The following is a 10,370-nucleotide window of genomic DNA, read 5'->3' as shown; positions in this document are numbered from 1 at the left end:
TTTATCTCAGCATTCTTTATTCATTCAAAATGTTTAAAAATATAATTTCACACAGGCACTGAAATAAATATTATACATCTCATAAGTCAGCGCCAGTGCTTTATCATACAAATGATATTCAAGGAAAACACAAACACGGGATAAAACAATCATGAGGTCATTCAAAAGATCAAGATCAAGCAGTTTATGATAATTAGATGTTCATGTTTCAAAAATAAAAGCACACACAGAAAAGGCAAAAATAAAGTCACGTCTTTCTTCACCTATACAGTGCGTCTTCCGGCTCAACTCAAAAACAGAATTTGTTCTAAACATTAAATTGTACTACATAAAAAGAACAAACCATACTGGCATTGTGGTGTAACAGCAAAGATGATATCGGTCTGAGTTTGATCATTTCTTTTGTTCGTTTCTTGACCCAAAACAGATTGTAACAGTAAGTGCGTATACAGTAAAAATACTCAAAGATGATAAGGCAAATGAAGTACAAACATGATTAGAAGCATGTAAAATAATAAACACTTAACATTAAAATATGTCCCCAAGCGTACTGTGGAAAAAACAGTGTTCCAGGTCCCTGTAACACTTTACACTGGCCTTATTCAAACAGCATCAAATAGATAAATAGACTTTATGATTCAACAGCTGCAGAGGTGACGTCTGATAACCACTTCGGCTTATAGCCACCTGCCTTATAAGTGCTACCGCTCACTGGATTGTCAACAAAAATGCGTTTTAGTTGTCTTTATCGTTCAACTCAAGATGTTGTTAGAGGGTCATTTCATCCAAATTTGCAATAAACATTTTCTCACTCCAGCCAGGCAGATAGTTTTTGGTTTTATTGGCTCAGGTTTACGAAACCATTTTCTAACAAAAATATACAGTAGTCCCTAAAAAAAACTGTTAGAATATATATTTTTTTAAATATAGTGTTTCAATGCTATGAGTTCAAAAGACAAAATCCCATTCACCTCCATTGTACTGAAGTGGTGGCATAAATCTCAGAGCACATAAAATCAAAAACTATGTGCACACCAGTGAAGTTAAGTGATTCATACTTTTTGTTGCAATTTGGATGAACTATCAATAGACGAATCCGGCGCAAAACCGCTATGTGTGCTCTGCAATCTAGCGGCACCGCCATTACTGCGGTGGGAAGTCGAAGTGACTCTACTGTGTGCTAACCGCGTTAACTGGTGACTTTGAGCCAAAAGCCTCCGTCGTTGATTGTGTTCGGCGTAGATAATAAACACAGATGAGTAGGCTATGTATTTAAAATGTATTAAAGTCAAATTGTAGGCTTTTACAAGGACACGTACATGTTCTGTTCATGTTTTCAACAACGGCGGATACTATGAGCGACCACGACGCATTCGGCTGACAATCTTTGTACGAGTTGTGTTTGTGATGCCGACTGATTAATGATGTTTACTTTGCGGTCATTATGTTGCCCTGGCTAAAACAACTAAGGTTTTATTTCACAATAACGCCACAGTTAGTTGATTTGAGTTAAATTATTCTGTGGGACCACCAAAGCCCCTAGACAGTGTCTCAGCCCACTAACGTCTTTAGCTTATGCTAGCTAATAAGTGTTAACTTAGCTGACGTTACTTGTTTCACCATGTCAGGCAGACATTAGCTAATGTTAGTTAGCTAATAAGTGTTAACTTAGCTGACGTTACCTGTTTCACCATGTCAGCCTAACGTTAGCTACGCTAGCTAAGCAGTGTTAAATTAGCTGACGTTACTTGTTTCACCATGTCAGGCTGATGTCAGGCAGCTGAGAACTGCTCAGGTTCTTCCCGAACTCCTAGACACCGTTGTCAAAAGTAACATTACATAGAAAGTAAAGGCAAAAGTAGAAAAATTGTACTTCTTAGGACAGCTTGCATTCAAATGTGCGCGTATTGACGGGAAATGCCACCGCAGTAATGGGCAACTTGGTTACTTCCGGTATTTCCCCAGATTCGTCTATAATATGGTACGGACTCATTGGAAATCTCAGTCAATTAAGTCTACTGGCCAGAATTGTATTTTTCATCAAATTTAAGTTAATAACCCCTTTATATAATTGTGTGTACACTTCTTTTCTACAGGTGAAAGGAGTGGAGTGGGCAAGTTAGGAAAACTCGACACATTCGCGACTCCAAATGGTGTCAGGAGACTGATGTGCGGTGGAGATAACCAAAGGCTTTTTTCATCACTTGCCTTGTGATAACACATCCTGTTTAGTGAAAGGATTAAATCCAATGCTCTCATAATGACAATTATAGCAAAGGAGGTGATTGTACAACATGTTGATTAACTCTGTTGCTCTGGGATTGAGGCGGATATAAAACATAATTAAAATAGAGAAATTCATTTTCTTTTTAACTGGCATCTTATTTGTTTTCATTGACAAAACAGTACATACCAAAAAAAAATAAAAAAATAAAGCAGTGCGAAGAAAACAATGCACCGTAGCCTAAATATGGTTCCCATATTGCAGACTGACCGTTGATTGACTTTCAACCATTTGTTCGATAGCTTCAAATGCTCGAGGCATCATTATTTCTACCAGAGGCAGGTAGTTCACATGTTGAATTTCCAGCTGTCACGTTTTTGTTCTGTGCTTTCCACATTTCATACACTCTAATCTTGTAGGAACTGACACAAAAAAACTAAAATTAGACGCAAAAACAGTCATTGTTCACACAGGCTATTATGTTTGATTCAAAAGAATCCTTATAGATACTTTTTTTCAATACTTCTGTACAAAGAAAATCACAATCATGAGATAAAATGATCACCAATTAAAAACACCAAACCTTAGTCTGTCTACAAATGACTTTAAATTCCTGCTTCATGCATCGCTCTTAATGGTTATGGTGGTTAAGATTTACAGTCGCGTCCAGCCAGACTTAGCTGATATCTACTGTTGGAGACAGTAGACTTATATACTGACTGGCCTTTAACAGCAGCCAAACAGTAACCAACGGCTCAGTGAAAGCTACTAGCTACCATCACAGTCTCCGTTTTACACCTCAGCAGCTAGTAGTCAGGAGCTTCTGGTAGTTAGTGGTTGAAAAACATTTAGGCAGCAACTTCTAACCAGCAGCTAACTGGTAAGAAGTGTTTGAATATTAACATAATGAGTTTAACTGATGTCGGCTAACAATTACAGCTTTCAGCCTGCAACCGATTGCCTTTCCGTCACATTATTTGATCAGTTCGACTTAGCTGCTGCTGGTCCGGGTCGGGCAGGTCTGGCTGTGCCTGAAGTGCATGATGTGTTCAGCTGTCTGATGCCACCAGTAAAACATCACCACCACCAGTATGTGCCACACCTGGTGGCTGGCGCCCAGGTAGTTCAACTGGCCTAGAAGAGGAGGGGGAAAAAAGCTCTGAATACTATACATTTTTCAACTAATATAACAAAAAGACATTTTTTAAAGAACACTACCGACCCTAGCTTTAAATGTCCGGAATAAGACCTAAACATGTTATCTCATGTCTATCCTTATAGTCTTATATACACAGCACACAGCACACTGTCACACTGTCATGGTATACTAGGACACTTGAGTAGTGCCATCGTTAATGTTATTAGTAACACCTGAGATTTTCCTGCCATGAAGAGATCTGCTGTGAAAAAGGGCCTGCGTTCGCTCGTTAAGTGGTAATTAAGGAAATTGGTTTCAGCTGTCAGCTTTTCCAGGTAAACTGGAAAGAATTTCACAAATACTACTGAAACAATATAGTGTGTGTTTTTATCAATTCTAGTCTACTTGCAACACCGGCTATCAAAAACAAATCTCAATGATATCGTACAACACAATGGTAAATGGACTTTTGTAGTGCTTTTCTAGCCTTCTGACCACTCAAAGCGCTTTACACTACATGTCAGCATTCACCCATTCACACACACACATTCACACACTGATGGCTATGCCTTCGGGAGCAATTTGGGGTTAAGTATCTTGCTCAAGGACACTTCGACATGTGACTGGAGGAGTCGGGGATTGAACCGCCAACCTTCCGATATTGGTGGACGACCTGCTCTGCTTTGAGCCACAGCTGCCCGATAATAACAATGTCTCCTCAAAATCTACTGCAGAATCAATAATCTGTCAAATATATTAAAAGTTTATATGTAACCTGCAGTATGGATCAGTCTTAAAAATACATCTATGATTATGTTTTCTGTGACTTCAGTATAACAATTTTCGAAGTCTCAGACTTACTGCTTGTCCACTATACCTTACAGATACTGGTGTATAGTGGTTCATTTGTTAATACATTTTTTGGATTCAAAAAATGAATTGAGGTAGTTGTGACACCGTTTCAATGTAGTTATACAGTTACGTTATTTTGACACTTATGGTAGTGTTGCCTTCATATTTTTACTTTCTACATCTGTTACACCATGTCTGCAGAAGGTTAAACCTCGGATATGCTGACCTCTAGTGGCGTTTATGTTATTTCTTTATTTCTTTAGAACAAGGTTTGGCCTAAACTACAGATGCAGTTTAAGCTGCAGCTCCTGAGGACAGATCAGTGAGGTTCAAGAGACTGTGTGATTTTGTTCAGAGACAACATAGGTTTAAACCTTGAGCTACAACTCAGCTACGCAATGACAGAGCAACAGCTTCTGTGATTCTTCACTGACACAACACAACACAATTAACACTGAAAGATACATTTTGCTTATTAATAGTCACACAGTAACCTCAGTTACTGATTTCTTCTTGTTCACTTGACGAAATGTTACACTTGGTTTGCCACTACAGCTTCCCATTTTACACACACACACACACACACACACACACACGCACACAGACGTAAGAGAAGGACTCACCAGGGAAATAGCGTTCAGGGATCTTGGTGACGTAGAACAGGAAGGCAAATCCAGCTATCAGGTACATCACCATCACACGAGGCAGGAAGAGCTGCACGTACAACAAAAAACATGCTGAGATGCATCGGTGAAACTTGTCACATGACAACTAGAGGAACACTTCTCTTAATAAAGCTGCAAAATAGTGTATATGGAGGTGTAAAATTTTTTTTTTTAAAAAGTGTGAGCATGCATAAGCTCTCTCCGTTTCCTGACCTGTACAACGTCAGTGGTGGTTCCTCCGTTGAGCCAGACCCAGTGACACGCAGGAATCACACTGATGCCGGCCACACAGCAGAAGATAGCCATCCGTATCCGTCGCCAGTCGTTGCTGAGGTAACGAGGGTGGACCTGAGCGCAGAAGACGGCCAGGATCAGGGACAGCACCGTCATCAGGTAGACCTGTCGCCAAAACTGCAAGATAAGAGAGTAACCCGATTAGATACGGTCTAATCAGAGCTAGAGCATCTGTTTCTTTTATTAGTATCTTGAGGAAAAATAAGTTTTGGACTGTTCGCACTTACGGCGTTACAGTAGAAAGCGTAGAAGATCCCGGGTACATAACAGCCCAGGATGCCGACAGAGATGCCTGCGTAGTCCAACGCGAGCCAGCGACGGGAGGTCTTCTCTGATCGGTGGCACGAGAACAGGTGGTACCCAACAGAACACAACATGCACACCTGTGATGAAAACACACAGTACCATTTAAAGAAATATTGAAAGGGTCATCTTTTTGTACTCACAATATCCAACACAAATTTATTTTTAAATATAAGTCAAGTAAAATCCTTCTGTGACTACAATACATGAACTCATCTCAAGAAATATTGATTTGTAAGAAGGACAATCTAGATACTCACAACTTGCAATTATAAAGACAAAGACAGGGGTTTAAGAAGGAGGATGGGCGGGTAACATGTATACTTACTGTAAGTGGGAATCACACTTGTAATTTACTACATTAACAAGTTTCCAATCCCATTATCAGCTGCTACACAACCTACAACATGAACCGTACACAGCTAACACAGAAACAATTGCCTCTACATTAAACAACGGACCTCTGAACTACACCACTAGTCCTATTGTAGCTCTTTAGAATACAATACCCCCCACCTTTACAACAGTTACACCTACACACAGCTTACACACCTTCATGGGTTGAGGCGAACTGATTGCACCTGTGGCAGGAAACGTGAACCTACATGAATCAGTTTGTTAAGCCATACATACTTTATTCAAATATAGTACAACTACTCAGCTAATGAAGATAGTCCATAGTAAACTAATAATTGTAAACAGCTTTAAAAAAATTAAAAAGTTGACAGTAATTACTGTTAAAGTAGTAAAATGACAGAAACATACACCTGTAGATCATGCACATTCTTTGAGTGAGCGTGGATGAACATGGGGGGACTAAGGAAAGCTTATTATCTTAAACCTGGAACACGCTGTATGACAAAAAACAACATCTTTGCATTCAGTTTCATGTCTAAACAGCAACATCTGGATGAGGGTACAAGACTTTCTCTGACATATCATCAACTTCTCCAGAAGACGCAGCTTTTGTCACTCTCACAGTCAGACAAATTATATATTTTTTTTTACCTGGAAGCAGAACAGCCCTATACCGTAGATGACGTAGTCCTCTCTTTTGGCTCCAGAGGCTGGCAGTACTGAGGAGAGGTCGTTGACCCCCAGAGTGAAAAAGAGTAGGAAACCCAGAAGGTGGCTCCAGATATTCACAGTTTCATTGGACAGCATGAAAATACTGCAAGAGAAGAGAAGGAAACAAAGATGTACATTATGTCAATAAGGCCAGTCTGTATGCACACTAACACGAAACAGTATAATGTTCATACACAATAACATGCAGGATATTTGCATATGATTCTACATCATTAACACCACGAGCCAGAAATTCATCCAACTTCCAAATAAGTACAAAAAGAAATACTCTATTGAACATGACTGGGATGAAGTGGTGAATAAGTCTGATATTAAAAGTATATAAACTCGGAAAAAAAAGGTTTTGAAATTTGTGTTTGGTCGATTATTTCTCTGTTGTTACAATGTTAATTGGCATTGTATTTTACATCGTTGGAAAGCCTGTTTATTCACCTTCACAATGATGTCTAACTTGTAAGGATCATGCATTTGTGGGATGAGCAGCACAGCTGATTATGTGGGTAGCGGCCAAGAAAAATTTGCCAATTTGCCATTGTAACAACAGAGAAATAATCGACCAAACACAAGTTTCCAAACTTTATTTCCACATGTCTCCTACCTCCTCAGGCAGAGTTTGGAGGGCAGGTGGGCCCTGTAGCCGTCTGTGATGTAGGGGTTTTCTTTGAGAAAGAGGGGGATTTGTTCGTAGGTGTACAGTCTGATCCTCTGGGGTATCAGCACCGGCCAGCGCTGGTAGCTGCCCAGCTCTATGTAGTGGGCAGTCTTAAGCAACTTCTGGGGCATCTTCAGCAACATCTTGTCCTCAGCTCCTGATCAAGCCTCTGGAAGGTTAAAGGCTGAGTTTGTAGAGAGGAAACGAGAAACCACCGGTTAGTAAGAGACTTTGAAAAAAGTGAATATAGTGCAGAAGAGACTGTTAAAAGTGAATATAGTGCATCATTTTATATAGCTGCATTATTATATATAGCTGCTCTATTATTATATATAGCTGCTGCATTATTATATACTTATTATATTATACGCATTATAATATATAGCTGCTGCATTATTATAAGCTTTTTATATTATATGCATTATTATATATAGCTGCTGCATTATTATATGCTTATTATATTACATGCATTATTATATATAGCTGCTGCATTATTATAAGCTTATAATATTATATGCATTATAAAATATAGCTGCTGCATTATTATATGCTTATTATATTACATGCATTATTATACATAGCTGCTGCATTATTATATGCTTATTATATTATACGCATTATAATATATAGCTGCTGCATTATTATAAGCTTTTTATATTATATGCATTATTATATATAGCTGCTGCATTATTATAAGCTTATAATATTATATGCATTATAATATATAGCTGCTGCATTATTATATGCTTATTATATTACATGCATTATAATATATAGCTGCTGCATTATTATATGCTTATTATATTATACGCATTATTATATATAGCTGCTGCATTATAATATATAGCTGCTGCATTATTATATGCTTATTATATTATATGCATTATAATATATAGCTGCTGCATTATTATAAGCTTATAATATTACATGCATTATAATATATAGCTGCTGCATTATTATATGCTTATTAAATTACATGCATTATAATATATAGCTGCTGCATTATTATATATAGCTGCTGCATTATTATATGCTTATTAAATTACATGCATTATAATATATAGCTGCTGCATTATTATATATAGCTGCTGCATTATTATATGCTTATTAAATTACATGCATTATTATATATAGCTGCTGCATTATTATATGCTTATTATATTATATGCATTATTATATATAGCTGCTGCATTATTATATGCTTATTACATTACATGCATTATTATATATAGCTGCTGCATCATTATATGCTTATTATATTATATGCATTATTATATATAGCTGCTGCATTATTATATGCTTATTAAATTACATGCATTATTATATATAGCTGCTGCATCATTATATGCTTATTATATTATATGCATTATTATATATAGCTGCTGCATTATTATATGCTTATTACATTACATGCATTATAATATATAGCTGCTGCATTATTATATGCTTATTATATTATATGCATTATTATATATAGCTGCTGCATTATTATATGCTTATTATATTACATGCATTATAATATATAGCTGCTGCATTATTATATGCTTATTATATTATACGCATTATTATATATAGCTGCTGCATTATAATATATAGCTGCTGCATTATTATATGCTTATTATATTATATGCATTATAATATATAGCTGCTGCATTATTATAAGCTTATAATATTACATGCATTATAATATATAGCTGCTGCATCATTATATGCTTATTATATTATATGCATTATTATATATAGCTGCTGCTATGCAAAAGCTAATGGGGATCTAAATAAACAAACAAACAAAAGTTAATATTGGGTAATTTTCAAGTGACAGGATAGAGATTGAAGAGCAGAAAACAATGCTTATATCAAGTGTCTGTGTGACACAGCTGTCAGTGTTGATTAACCCCCATTGAAGAACATGTGTTTACATGTAAGCAAGCTAAATCGACCACTCTGTACCAGGCTGACTCTTCAACACAGAGGCTTATTATCTATTTCAAGCTTTTTAAAGCAGCAAACTGATACTGATACATCTTCAGACTGTGTGTCAGACCCGTGTTGTTATTGTCAAGCCATGATATCAGGCTAAACTCCAGCTAGATAACGTTAATGCTAACCTTGAGAGGCATTATTGATTGAAACCAGGGTTATAAAAACTCACCTTTAGTCGCAGTCCGACCGTCGATGTCCTTGTTCAGGCAATTCAGCCATATCCTAATGACTATTAAGCCAGCATTGCGTTAAGAAACAATAATATTTTAGTTAAAGAAAACAAACAAAACACATACACATACATCTCCTTCCCATTCTTCTTCTTCTTCTTCTTCTTCTTCTTCTTTAAGGTTTATTGGTGGTTGGCAAACAACGATTTGGTGCATTATTGCCACCTACTGGTATGGAGTGTGGATCAGTCTGGCTAATAATTACTATATCTGAAAAAAAAACCAAATAAAACAAATAAATAAATAAACCAAAAAATAAATAAAAAAATGAATAAATAGATAAATAAATAAATAAATAAATGAATAAATAAATAAATGAATAAATAAATAAATGAATAAATAAATAAATAAATGAATGGATAAATAAATAAATGAATAAATAAATAAATGAATGAATAAATAAATAAATGAATAAATAAATAAATAAATGAATGAATAAATAAATGAATAAATAAAAAAAGAAGAAGAAAAAAAACAGAAAAAAACAACCTCATATTTTTCCAATCATATTAATTTGTCTAAGATACTGAAATAATGTTCTATAACACTCATTTAGTGAGTTCTTTTGTAGAATATCTATTAAATCAAAGTGTACTTTAATCTCTTTGAGACCTTCTTTCTTCCTCATATTTCTCACAATGCAATATGACATGCTCCACCGTTTCCTCTTGTCCACAGTAGTTACAATATCTGTGTCATGTTTACCTATTTTAAATAGTGTGCTGTTTAGTCCAGTGTGTCCAAATCTAAGTCTCGATATGATTGTCTCATCTCTCCTGTTCCTTCCCACACACCTCATTTCTCCCACTTTCCTCTGAACTCTGTAAAACTACCGTCCTTTCCTCTTTCCCTCCCATTGCTTCTGCCACCTTTCCCTCAGTCTCTGTTTAATAATGCTCTTCATTTCTGTTTTGCTGAAGCTATAACTGTCAAATCAATG

General features: G+C 36.2%; 1 protein-coding gene across 2 annotated transcripts; it reads right to left on the bottom strand.

The window, feature by feature from the left end:
* paqr3b (progestin and adipoQ receptor family member IIIb) lies at positions 1–9,553 on the bottom strand. Of its 2 annotated transcripts, none has more exons than XM_074617506.1 (7): positions 9,370–9,553; positions 7,164–7,384; positions 6,485–6,647; positions 5,401–5,556; positions 5,093–5,290; positions 4,838–4,928; positions 1–3,358 (listed from the first exon to the last, which is right to left on the bottom strand). In XM_074617506.1, the coding sequence occupies exons 2-7, from the start codon at positions 7,358–7,360 to the stop codon at positions 3,216–3,218; spliced, it is 948 nt and encodes a 315-aa protein (XP_074473607.1). In that variant the 5' UTR covers positions 7,361–7,384; positions 9,370–9,553; the 3' UTR covers positions 1–3,215. The 2 variants fall into 2 exon arrangements, with proteins under 2 accessions (XP_074473607.1, XP_074473605.1); XM_074617504.1 differs by having other exon boundaries at positions 7,164–7,401; positions 9,370–9,552.
* Positions 9,554–10,370: the final 817 nt, after the last annotated feature.

Source organism: Sebastes fasciatus, chromosome 19, assembly GCF_043250625.1.
Source record: "Sebastes fasciatus isolate fSebFas1 chromosome 19, fSebFas1.pri, whole genome shotgun sequence".
In the NCBI taxonomy this organism is placed as follows: domain Eukaryota; kingdom Metazoa; phylum Chordata; class Actinopteri; order Perciformes; family Sebastidae; genus Sebastes; species Sebastes fasciatus.
The sequence above is the reverse complement of the archived record's forward strand: the minus strand, read 5'-3'. Positions and strand labels throughout refer to the sequence as shown.

Coding starts and splice junctions, on each gene's coding strand:
- paqr3b (XM_074617506.1), bottom strand. CDS start 7,360: ATGTTGCTGAAGATGCCCCAGAAGTTGCTTAAGACTGCCCACTACATA. Junction 6,648..7,163: donor TCCAAACTCTGCCTGAGGAG/GTAGGAGACATG, acceptor CTTCTCTTGCAG/TATTTTCATGCTGTCCAATG. Junction 5,557..6,484: donor TAGGGCTGTTCTGCTTCCAG/GTAAAAAAAAAT, acceptor TTTTCATCACAG/GTGTGCATGTTGTGTTCTGT.